This window comes from Dendrobium catenatum, unplaced genomic scaffold (genome assembly GCF_001605985.2).
Source record: "Dendrobium catenatum unplaced genomic scaffold, ASM160598v2 fragScaff_scaffold_743, whole genome shotgun sequence".
NCBI lineage: Eukaryota > Viridiplantae > Streptophyta > Magnoliopsida > Asparagales > Orchidaceae > Dendrobium > Dendrobium catenatum.
The window spans coordinates 2,950,789-2,964,025 of record NW_021319205.1 but is presented as its reverse complement, the minus strand read 5'-3'; the positions used below and the strand labels follow the sequence as shown (position 1 = coordinate 2,964,025).

The window sequence follows — 13,237 nt, the reverse complement described above, 5'->3', positions numbered from 1 at the left end:
ATTAAATTTAAAATGTTGAGTCATGTCTAAACTCAATTTGAACTCGATAGAAAACCAAGGCTTCATTTGGAACAACTTTCTTATAATTTTTTAAAACAAAATTCTCATACAAATTTTGCTGAACTTAAAATTTTGCTTTAAAAAATTGCTTTAAAAAAGTATAAAGTGAAACGAATCCTAAGGGTTTATTTGAGACAACTTTTTCATTGCTTTATTTTTACACGACAATCATAATTTTGCTTGGCTACTGCTTTCATACTTTTTTTCATTATTTTCCAAAAAAAAAAGTGGAAAACTATTTTTTGCAACAAGAGCAACTAAGTAGTTTTTCCAATAGCAATTTCATGCCCAATTTTACAAAACACTACAACCATCCCAAACAGATCCTAAATGAACTTCCAACCCTAGCTACAGGTCATATTCATTTTCAGCTCAAATTTGACTGATGATAAAATGAATGAATTTAAATAAGACAGTAATCACAAATGCAGCCCAAATTACAATTCATGTTCAAATTCAATAGAAAATTTAAAAAAATAATAATAAAAAAGAAGAAGAACTCGAACAAGATAATTCTGGAAGTGACTTACCGAAAACAGGCGGCTACAGTTAAGAATTACAACAGAAACTGAAATTTTTACCTCACTTGTGCAGCAGATTCTCATGATTTAATCACGAAAAGGTCTGAGATCAATTTCAAATGGCTTCTTCCCCTTAGTTACTCTCTTCAAAACAGAATTAAAAAAACAATTTACTTATTATTAGAGATCAGAGAAATATCAAAGAAATATGACTATGAACTGAACATAGATAGCATTGGGGAGGATTATTGCTTACAGCTATTGCTATGAGCTCTTCCAAAAGTTCCTCCAAGTGGCGCAAAGGCTGTGCAAACATTGTAGGTTGATATGAAATCAGAAAATAAACGAGATATTAAACCCCAAATAAATTCATGATTAAAATGATTTATTACTAATCAGAATCCTTCATTCCTAAAAGATTTGATTAAAAAATATTAAAAATGACATTTTTATTAGATTTAAATGAGAATTTGACTCTTAAAAAGAATTCATGTAGCAGATCCCGAGTAATGGGATAAAGACTTCATGTTGTTGTTGTAGAATCCTCATTATCAACTTTGGTTATGTTTCTCAAACTAGAATGGTTTTGAGAAAGCAATCTCAACCATTGAAAGGGAATTGGATGCTTGAGATTTTCCCTCTAATTATTATGGTAATTGAAGAAGATCCGAATACTTCATATCAACTTTGGATTTATGAATGAAGAAAATTCTACTCAAGTTACATAAAGTTTCACTCCCAATATATATCTACTCTTTGATTTATTGATCTTGTGCTTAAATGTGATGCGGATATATGACCATCACTCTGATATGTCACCATTGCAATTGTAGATTTATATTGGAGAGTTATAGAATTTTTTTTGTTAGTGAGTGAAAGGGCGTAACCAGCCTCTTTTTGTAGGGTGATTATGAAATGCATAATCTTATATATGAAATAGCAAAAAAAAAAAAACTTAAAATTTTAGAAATTGTGTTTATTGAAGGTGAGGAAAATAGTTAAAATATTTATTTTTCTAAAAAAAAAAGGATGGGCAATTGCCCACCCTGAACTCTTCCTGGTTTCACCCCTAAGTGAAACATTACTCTTCTTAAAAAAAAAATCTCACCCATTGTGTTGGACCATCTACAGGAGCATTCAGTGGATCATCATGCACCTGAGCAGGTAAAAAACACCATCAGAAATTAACTTAACATTTCACAGATTTTGGAAAATTATAAATGGTGTAAAGAATGTCAGTAAAATTTTGAAATCCAAGCCAATTTCAAACAAATAAAAATTTGAATGAGCTGAACACAAACACACAACAAGCTTGACTCATTTACACCCCACACAAGTAATTACTCCTGAGCGTTGTAGTTAAGACTGCCCACAAGCACCCAGCATGTGATTGCTTTAAACCAACCATAAAGATTACATTCCAAAAACTGCTAATATAGTATGTTCAAAACAATTCTCTTAGGTCAATTGTAGCCATTTTGAATTTAGATTTATGTAGTGTTTTCTATTAAGGGTTAAAGGTAAGATTCAAGCGATCAGGAAAAAAAAAATCTCAAGCAAGCTTTTTCTTTAGCCAGAAATAGAGAAGAATACAGAAATTCATACTATGAAGCTGTGTTCTTACCTCCATGAATAGCCCATCCACACCAACTGCAACAGCTGTCCTAGCAATACAAGGTATTAGTTCACGCAAACCACCACTAGCAACACCACCACCTTCAAGCTGAAAACAAAATGGGATAAAAAAGTTCACCCAATAAGTCCATCATAGTGTTAATAGCTTCCTCGAAAGAGCATTCTGAGCCAATTGACACAATCATCAAATGCATAGAAGATTAGGACGCCATAGCTCCAACCAGCATTAATGAACATAAAAAGTGTCAAAAAATCTAGTTATATGAGATGCATAGAGCCAAGCTCAAATTTCGTGACATGAAAAAAAAAATCTAATTAATGCATTTGCAAATTGATTCGCAATAAAAATGAATTTCCATCAGAAAAAAAAGGATTAAGAGACATTTGAAAACGTATATTATTGATTGAAGATGTGTAAGGTTTTGAACTAGAAATACATTTAACCAAGAATTAGATTGAACTCGCTGAAAATATGAAAAATTACAAATTTACTTCAGTTTGTCAAGCTGGCCTACTAGTGTCAATCTGATGAATTCTGTGCAAGTAATAGTTGCAACAAGTTGACATCTTGAAAAATAAAGGTAAGGTGCCGTTTGATAAAAATGGTATTACTTCATAAGACTCACACAAACGCTATAACATATAAAACCTCCTCAGAGATAACACAATTACCAGGGAATAAGATATCAAGTTTTTAAAAGTTTCTACCTTTTTTCCAGCAGGTTGTTGCAGTGAGTGAGTAATATCAGCGACCTGAGACAAAGTAAAGCTAAATAATAAGCTTTTTTGCTAAGAATTTGACAGGAGCATTGGAAACCTACCAAAGTGAAAATGTTTGGAAGAAAGCAACCAGTGACAGTAGACCATCAAGGACAAGATGTTAGATGATCCATCACATTCTGCATAGTATACTTACCACTGGACAATTGGCTTCTCTCATCCACACCAAATTACGTGGATCAACAATTAAATCATCTACACATGAAAATGAGCAAGATATTAAATTAAGGACTAGATTCAAAAATAGAGATATGGAAATAGAAAAGACAACCTCAACACTGGTTTTCACAAAAATCATAAAAGACAACCTCAACCACTTTATAACATCCTATTTATATATCTAACACCTAAAACTTTAATATTACATACATACCACCCTATATTATTTCAATATCAAATATGTCACTCATATTTCATTCCTATCACTCATATATTTCATTTCTACCACTCATATATGATATAAAAATGAACTATGGATGGTATATATGTAATATTAAAGTTTTAGGTGTTAAATATGTAAATAAAATAGTATAGAGTGGTATGTATGTAAATCTCCCAAGATAAAATAGCACCTTCATCATACTAGCTAAATCAGTAAAGCAACCCATATGAAGGTCATTTTGAAACTTCAAACAGTTTAATGGGGTGATTTTTTATTTTATTTTATTTTTTTTGAAAAACATAACTATCTAATAATAATTCTCAATTTTTCCAAAATATATCTTACTATATTGAGTGGCATATCTACGACATGCATAAAATATATATAAACTTACTGTAGCCAAACATAGTTCCACGTTCACAAACCATCACATTCTGGTTGCCAGCAAGTCTAATTTTTTCTGCAGAATTCACCATTACCTGCCAGTAACATTGCAGGGAACATGTTCACAAAATTCTTAAGATTACATTAGCTATATGGACTCATTTAAGAGTCTCAGCAAAGCTAGTTAAAAATTAGTTAAGTAGAAGAAATAAATATTCTCAGTATATTCATTATTCACTAAGCAAATAGAATGTGAACAAAATGAAATCAAGAAATCTGTAAGTCCTCTCAAACCTTTTGAGGGGGAGCATCTAGTGAAAGGGTAAAATGCGAGAAAGGTGCTTAAACTTTGGCTTCCAACTAAACTCCCAAAAGCTGATATGGGGAGAGTTGATAGGCAGGAAAATTGCGGAGTGCCCACAATCCCATATACTCTATTTGGCCCAACATGAGCTTCTTTTAGGAATCTTAGCGTACAAGCAGGGATCTTTAGTCACTAACGGGCCAACGGCATATGTGCAACTTCGTATTCACAACCTAATCAGGCCCATCAAAAATAACCATCCAAAGTGCAAGCTAATTTTTTGTGAGAAGCTTCTACAACATGTAGAAGTTATGAAACATTCCAAAAGGCCTAAGAGCCTTCCACAACCTTGCATAAGAGCCTTCCAGAAGGACCCATGAACTTTCCAGAATGCTTGGAGAAGAACTTTTCAGGAGATGAAAATGAAGTTCAAAATCCCAATAAAATGCAAAGATCAGCCGCATCATGAAAAAAAGAATTGGAGGTTGTTATGCATTCAAACTCAAAGAAAAGAATGAGAAGATCAAGTTAAAACATTCAAACCACTAATGAAGATTATCAATGACTATTGCAACAAGCTTACCACAAAACACATCACCGGATAGGGCATGAAGAGCCAAGGCATGATAGGATGATGATTAAATCCTATTTACATGATCTACTAGGATTTTATGTGCTATTAAAAAAATTTAAAGTTATAAAGATAAGAGAATGTCCTCTTTTATCTTGAATCGGTCTTGATTTTACCAAGTCTTTGGACACTAGTAAAATTATTATTGGAACAATTTTATCACTTAGCTTAAGGATTAACCTCCATGTAAATAACTACGCTTCATTTAAAAGATAGATGCAAGAGATTATAATGGAGTTTAGAGTATCCCCTTCACCTTCTCTTTGCAAGGTGGATTTCCTCATAAGTGGTTAGATTGGTACCATTCTGACAAGGCTTCCCTGAGTTGATGTGAAAATACTTGAAAAGAGCTTAGAGGTAAGCCTAATATTTATAAAAGGAAATGAGATGAGAGACATTTAGAAGAGGTGTCAATAAATGACTCAACATTACAACCCAACACGAACCCAACTCGAAAAATCTAAGCTCGGGTTGAACCAATTAGTTTTTGCATTGGGTTCAGATCTAGAATTCCAACATGTTAAATTAACGGGTTGAGTTTGGGTTCACCCAAAAACCCAATTCTGGCCCGACGGATCCATAATAATGCACTAAAATTCATTATTTAGTCACAGCTCTTCATTCAAAAGTACCCTATAAAAGCACTCCAGAATTCGCATTCTCGCCATTTTCCATATCTCACCCGTCGCAAAGCAATTAAATCTACATCAGTGCCTCACTCGATGTCATTACTCACCTCTCCGACCTCACAGGCATCTCCAATCATCCATGAAAGCACAAAAACAAGACATGACAAATTCCGCCACAATAAAGCCATAGCAATTCACTATTACATAGTTGCTATTTTTGGATGGATTGTTTCATTTCCATATACTGTTTTATTTGAAGTTTCATGAATTTTTTAGATTAACAAAAGCAAGCCCTTTGTTGCAGTTAAGAAAATTACTGGGATATAATAGTAGTGTTCTTCATGACTAACAAAAAATTCTAATTATATGGTTTATCAGGTCGGGTTCAGGTCAATTAAGTTGACGACAACTTAGAATCATGTTTACTCTTTTAACTCATTTATTAAACGGGCAGGATTCGAGTCAATTAGGTTCAAGTCGAGTCAACTTCAAGTCATAGTAATCCCAACCAGTTAACCCATTGTGATACCCCTAATATTTAATCTTCTTATGCCAAACTAAAATTCCCTTCCACTTCCCTTTGGCTTGGGTAGTTGGGGGCCTCTAAACAAATCCGAATTAGGTTGGTGTCAAGTTGGAGTAAGATAAAAATAAGGCAAAAATTTGCAATAAGAAAAGTTAGCAGCAGCTAGTGAAATAGTTATTGAGTTGTCAGTAAGGATTCACAATAGTTTAAAAACTAACTTGAAAGTAGTCATCTTCTTAGTCACGTTGTTGATATCCATTAAGTGGCTAGTGACGATTCCCTCCTTCTAACCTATTAACGATTTCTACTAACCTTATCTCTAATTTTCAGATCGATTGGTTCGTCCAGTTGAACACTGGTCATATGGCTAGTATAGTCTATCTTAAAAACCGACTCTACATTAAATTGGAACTGATCAGAACTACCAGTTTAACTGGAGAATCATTGAACAGTTCTCGATTTCTTTGAACCGACTAGTTCAATTGTTGTCCTATTTAAACAATTAAATAAATTTATATTAATAAATTTTATATAAAATATTAAAGAAATATTAAACCTTATAAATTATTTTAAATTCAAATATTTTAATTTTTTAATGATCATTAAATTCTCATAATAATCATTTATTAAAATTACACCAATTAAGCATTTTCACATATAGTCCCACTACCCCCATGTGATTTTTTTAACAAATGCAAACTAAAAGAACTATAAAAATGAAAATAAGATAAAATTCTCAAGTAATGTGGCACTAAATAATTAAGTTGACGTCTTTGAATTCATAACACATATATTACATATTTTTTAACAGATTTTTAATTATTTTTTTAATATAAAAAATATTTATTTTTTATTTAATAGTATTTAATTTATTATCAATTTTATTTATTTATTTATTTGTATACAACAACAACAACAACATCAAGCCTTTATCCCACTACATGGGGTCAGCTACATGAATCCTTTTTCTCCATTGTGTCCTATTAAAAGCCAAATTCTCGTTTAAATCTAATAAAGAAAGGTCATTCCTAATATTTTCTAACCAAGTCTTTTTAGGTCTACCCCTACCTTTCTTAACACAAGTCAAATCTAATACCTCTACTCTCCTAACCGGGTCATCGGAAGGCCGCCGTTTTATGTGACCAAACCATCTAAGGCAACTCTCTCTAATCTTATCTTCTACTAGAGCTACTCCAAATCTTGGAACTTTATCATATGCTTTTTCTAAATCAGTAAATATCATATGTAGATCCTCCTTATTTTCTCTATATTTCTCCATCAAACCTCTTAATAAATGTATGGCTTCCATAGTCGACCTACCCGGCATGAATCCAAATTGATTTTGAGAAACATTAGTATTACGCCGCAACCTATGCTCTATAACTCGCTCCCATAATTTTAAAGTATGACACATTAACTTAATACCTCTATAATTCGTGCAATCCTGTGCATCTAAATTCACATTATAATTTACATCTTATTTATTTATTTGTATATTATTAAAAAAATTATTTTTTTTTTAATGATAAATTATCGAACATGAATAATTTATAGATGCAAATTTATAATGTGAATTTAGTATATAATCTATAGATGTAAATTATATCTAAATATATAATATAAATTAACAATAATTTATATTAAATTTATAAGCTAATACATGGACTAAATTTTGATAGAACAATTGATCATAGTAAAGAGTTTGTATCAAAGTAGTACATCTCATTTAATAGGGTTTTTTACATCTAAAATGTTTACAACAACAACATCATCAAGCCTTTATCCCACTAAAGTGTTTAAAGTAAGAAATATTGGGATGATGATGAGTCTAAATTGATCTACAGCATTGAAACTGGTTCCACATGGATGCTTCGAGAAAGTGGCTAAGAAAGGTCTTAGAGTGCATCATGAATTTTTTGTTATAATATTTAACCTAGAAAACTAACAAATATATCTTATCAAACATAGATTAACTCCAAACCCAACTCAACACCATTCATCCCAAAGTTCTACTCGAACATGTTCTGATCAACCTCATAACAACCTAAGTTTATGAAATCATATGAAACTAGCTAGACTGCAATCCAGAAGAGCAAGGTCCTATAAACTGGGTCGAATATAGAACCACAATAAGATATTTAAGTTTTAATGGTTCAACCAAGATTAAAACAAGAGTTGAACCGGATGGTGTAATAAATATTAAAATTATAAAAAAATAACATTTAAATGACAAAATAATGATGTAATATTGTAAATTTCTACTTAAAAATTAAATAGAATTCATACAAAAAAAATATTTTCTATAAATTTAAATACCCTCAATCTTTAAATTTGTTCACATTTAATTTAAATTGTGCTCGATCAAAGCGATTTTTCGTGATGTATCAAAGATGCAAGCTAATTAAATGTAAGTTGGTAGAATTGCATGTTGATAAACTTTTATAAACATTAAAGAAAATTATATATATATATATATATATATATATATATATCATTGAATATTAAGATGTTAAATATTGTTAAAATTATAAATGACTAATTTGGATGTAAATGTGAGATAAATGTATTCCTGTAAAGTTAAGAAAATAACTAAATAATATTTTATCATCAAATTCAAATGTATGAAAATTGGTTTGCATTCACATCAAATCAAGCCAATAACAACTGATAAATTAAAAAAAAAAGAATCTATTTTTAAATTTAATTAAATATAAATTTATTATTCTCTATTTACATCACATGAAGCTAATCACAATGACTAGATTTAAAAAATAATTTTTTAACTTTAATTAATTTATAAATATTAATTTCAATAATGTTTCTATCATATGGATTTTCTTAGTACCGTAATCACAAAATACCAATTGCCAGCAACTGGAATATAATTTCTATAAAATTATATCTGTCATATGGATTTTCATGCTTTTAATTATGAATACTAAATACCAGTACCTCAATTGAATGCAACACAGAATAGCACAAAAAAACAATATACATGTCAAAAAAAATTTAGAACATTAAGTTTCAAAGGTTTTCACATACAGATGAAGCGCAAAATTGTCCTTTCTTGATGTTAATGATTTTGCCCGTCCTTGCAGCAGCAACTAAGAGGTCAGTCTGTGAAATAGAAAATCTCAACAGTAAATAGATCCTTTCACACCGGAGAATAGGAATTCAAAGGCAGATTAGCATGAAATATAGAAGTTAATTGGCAATCCAGCAACAAAATGCCAAAGAGATCAATGTACCTGGCGGCAAAGGAAAGCTGGAATTTGAATAATATCAGCAACACGCCCAACAGCTTCACACTAAATGAAAGTGAAATGGTTTGGAAATGAAGAGTGATTGCAAGGACTAAAAGCATGATTTGAAGGTAAATAGAATTCTGAAATATTTTGAACAATCATCATCATTAGACTTTTTCCAACTATTTTGGGATTATGTTATGAACCCTCATTTTTTATTCATTGCTACTGAGTGTTATCTAATATGTTAAATATATTCATCGCAAGTCATTTTGAGATCTACCCATTTTCCATCATAATCCTCCGATGCTAATTTTATCAACTCATCTTACTGAAGAAATTTTAAGTTTATCCATTTTCCTTGTCCTCTGGAAATAATTTATTAACTCACCTAGCAAATGCATTTTCTATTCTTCATTGCAAATGTCCAAACAAGCTAAAGTCTATTTAATAACTTTTTTTTTTAGAATGACAAGCGATAAATCACGAAGTATATAACTTGAACACATGACTTTGAAGAAACAACCTTTTCCTCCAACCACTGGGTCATGGATTCTTTCACATTTTCAGTTACATTATATTCAATAAACTTCACTCCAACCTTTACTCTCATATGATCATCCTTTAATTTATTATTCCTAATCTTATCATGCATCTATTTTAACAATCCTTTTTTTGGCATTCGTAACTTATATATTAATAATTTTTTTATAGCACACCATTTCTATGAATATAACTTTGCCAGCCTATTGTGATTATACTAATTATAAATTTAAGCCTTTATAATATCCACTTATCATATAAGAAATTGTTCATTATACAATATCTTGAAGAATATTGAATCATTTCTCCCTATATTAATCTGAAAACAATGTAAACGATAATAGTTGTAAATAAATTATTTGAAATAAATCACCATATCAAAATTATTTGAATAATGTTAGAAACGTGAAAAGAAAGCAGGGAAATTGGTAGCAACTGGCTACACATCCTATAATATCCTCAAACAATAGCAACTATGTGCGTACACTACGAGTTTTTGATCATACTATTTGGGTTGACTAATACAGCAGTTGTCTTTATGGATTTGATGAACAAAGTATTTAGAGATTATGTGGATAAATTTGTGATTATTTTCATATATGATATTTTGATATATTCTGCGTCTGAGAAAGATCATGCCAGACATCTGAGGATTGTATTGGAGACTTTGAAGCAGCATCACTTATATGTCAAATTCTTCAAATGTGAGTTCTGGTTAAGGAGTATTTCTTTTTTGGGACACGTGGTGAGTGGTGATGGCATCTCTCTGTCGATCCTCAAAAAGTTCATACAGTCATTAATTGGCTGATGCCTACTATTATATTCGAAATACGCAGTTTCTTGGGTATGACTGGATATTACAGGAAGTTTGTGAAAGGGGTTTTCTCAGATTTCTGCACCTCTGACGAGACTGACTCAGAAGTCAGTAACTTTTGTCTGGGCATTGGAGTGCAAGGCTAGCTTTCGGAGATTGAATGATTGTTTAACTTCTGCTCCAATTTTGGCTCTTCACTCTGGTACAGAAGTATTTTAGGTATTCAGTGATGCTTAACTGAGACGATTGGGGTGTGTTTTGATGTAGCATGGTCGAGTAATAGCTTATGCTTCAAGAAAGCTGAAGGCGCATGAAAGAAACTATCTAACGCATGATCTAGAGTTGATTGTTGTTGTATTTGATTTGAAGATTTTGCGGCATTATTTATACGGTGTCAGGTATGAGATGTTCACTGATCATTAGAGTCTGAAATAAATATTCACTCAGAAGGATCTGAATCTGAGGCGAAGGAGGTGGCTTGAGTTGATCAAGGATTATAATCTGACTATTCAGTATAAGTCTGGTAAGACTAATGTTGTGGCAGATACTCTGAGCAGTAAGTCTTCTAGATTATCATATATGCAGCTCACTTTTGATGAGTACTTGATACGAGATATGAAGAGATTATAGTTAGAGGTGATTTCCTCTACTAATTGGTAATTTGATATAGTGTATTAGATAATTGATGTAGAACGAAGGGAGGGTAAAAAAAATTAAATATCTGAAATTCAATTTCAGATTTTCCTTAACTAAGGGATTTGAATTTGAAATTCAAATAAGATAGAGGGAAGGATAAATAGGTGATTAATTATTCCCATAATTAAATTCCTTGATAAGGAAGGAAGTAATTAAAATATGGGAGAGATGAGGCAGACCATATGGGAAGGGAGGAGAAATGTCCACATGCAATGTATGTAGACCATAGCATTAAATGTGATGGGGTAATTAAATATGAAATTAATTTCAAATTTGAGAGATTTGAGGGGTTTCCTAAATGAGAATTGATTTAATTAGAAAGCTTTTGGAATTCAAATTATTTTGAATTTGAATTCAAATTCTTTCCAAATAACAAGAGGCTAAATAAGGAAATAACTAATGGGGATTTAATTTGGGATCTAATGAGAAGTGCGAAGGAGGACCGGTTAAGAAAGGATATAATGGGTGTAATTAATGGAGAGAGAAAAATTGAGGGAATTTAAAACTTCCTAAATCATGATTCTAAATTAGGAAAAGGGTAATTAAATCAAATCTAATTTAAAATCAAATTAGACTTAAATTTAGGAACTTTTCTAATTTAGCTTAGTTAATTTTAGAAAAGTATTTAAATTCAAATTTGAATTTCAAATATATTTAATTCTTACCCCAAATTAGGTAGGCTAATTTTGGTATGTATTAATGATGATTAAAATCATCATTAAGAGGAAAAAGGGATGGGGGTGGCTGGCAGGCTAGGAGGATGAGAGGAGATGGGGTGGCCGACTAGGAAGTGGTGGTGGAGTGGTTTATGACCGGCGGTTGATATGGATAGATTGGAAGAGGCTTGTGGCTTTGGAGGGGTTTGTGGGAGAATCGGCCGGTGGCAAGTGGGGGATTTTGGCTGGCGGTCGAGGAAGGAGGAGAGAAGGATTTATTGAAAGAAAGATACAACCGTGAGCCCGGAAACATCCTGCAGCTGACGTGTAATACATTGCCCTTCTCCAAGGGACTTCACGCCACAAGCCCGGACCCATCATGCGGCTGGTGGAAACTCCAATTCACTCCCATAGGAATCTCACCCAAATTCTCTCCAATGAACACAAGTGTAAACAAAATTTTATTAATAATTCATCATTACATTACACAAGCAATGGCCTCTATATATAGGCCTAAGAAACTAAAACAAGACACATATGCCCTTAGGGCTTACATAGGACGATCCTCTTTAAGTAAGAGTAAAAACAGAAAATTCATAATAAAAAATAAAAATTACAAATAACAAATTAAGATAAGGTAGAATGATCTCGGTCGTTGATCGTCATCTCCTCCTTTAAAAATCTTTATGATCGGATGTCCGCATCAATAATCATCCAACCTTCTTTCGAAGAAAAGATTCAGGAAACTCAGAAATCTGATATAGAATATTCAAAGTTGATTGATCAGATCATATCTGGTAAAAAATATGAACAACGAGTTTCTGATTTTTGTGTTATTTTCTATAATGATAAATTTTTTGGTTCCTATTTTTTTAGATATGAGGCAGGCAGGAGATTCTTTATAAGGCTCATTATTCAGACTATACTATCCCGTTGATATTGTTTACATCTAATAATAGTTATCAGTCTAGCATAGGCATTGTGATGGACCGGACCGACCGGTCCATCCTGCATCCACACCGGCCCACAAGGGGCCGGTTCTCGCCTGTTACAGGCGGAGAAATCGCCCGCCTGGGCATTCGGCCGAAGAAGAAGGAGGAGGCGGGTGGGCCCACCAAATGTAAGTGGGAGTTTGTTTTGTTTGCCCTAGGGGTAATTAGGGTATTTTGGGGGTTTCATGTGAGGGTTAAAGCAGAGTTAGGGTTGGTTGGAGAGGAATCTTGTTTTGGTGGCTATTTTAGCTTTCTTCTTCTTTAGGGCTTGGGAGAAAGCTTCTCTTCTCGAATTGAGAGCATTGTATCCGTGGAAACTTGTAAGTCTTTTGATATTCAAGTTATTGAAGTGTTTGTGAGTGTTTTCATCCAAGAAATTTCGTATTTTTCCACCGTTTTTGGGTTGTTTTTCCTGGATTCCGAAAATTACAAATCGAGG

The 13,237-nt window shown here is 32.2% G+C and overlaps 1 protein-coding gene across 3 annotated transcripts in view; it reads right to left on the bottom strand.

Annotated features, from left to right (window-relative positions):
- Nucleotides 1-393: 393 nt before the first annotated feature.
- LOC110110868 (2-dehydro-3-deoxyphosphooctonate aldolase) overlaps nt 394-13,237 on the bottom strand; it is a 31,310-nt gene continuing 18,466 nt past the window's right edge. Inside the window, exons 6-14 of one of the 3 annotated variants that reach the window (XM_020842511.2) lie at nt 9,101-9,160; nt 8,895-8,969; nt 3,773-3,857; nt 3,133-3,191; nt 2,925-2,969; nt 2,206-2,304; nt 1,690-1,737; nt 838-885; nt 394-725 (exon numbers count right to left, since the gene is read on the bottom strand). In XM_020842511.2, coding sequence (XP_020698170.1) covers nt 669-725; nt 838-885; nt 1,690-1,737; nt 2,206-2,304; nt 2,925-2,969; nt 3,133-3,191; nt 3,773-3,857; nt 8,895-8,969; nt 9,101-9,160 — 576 coding nt within the window. In that variant the 3' untranslated portion in view covers nt 394-668. The remainder of the gene's footprint in view (nt 726-837; nt 886-1,689; nt 1,738-2,205; nt 2,305-2,924; nt 2,970-3,132; nt 3,192-3,772; nt 3,858-8,894; nt 8,970-9,100; nt 9,161-13,237) is intronic. The other 2 variants (XM_028696448.1, XM_020842513.2) reach the window with 2 other exon arrangements.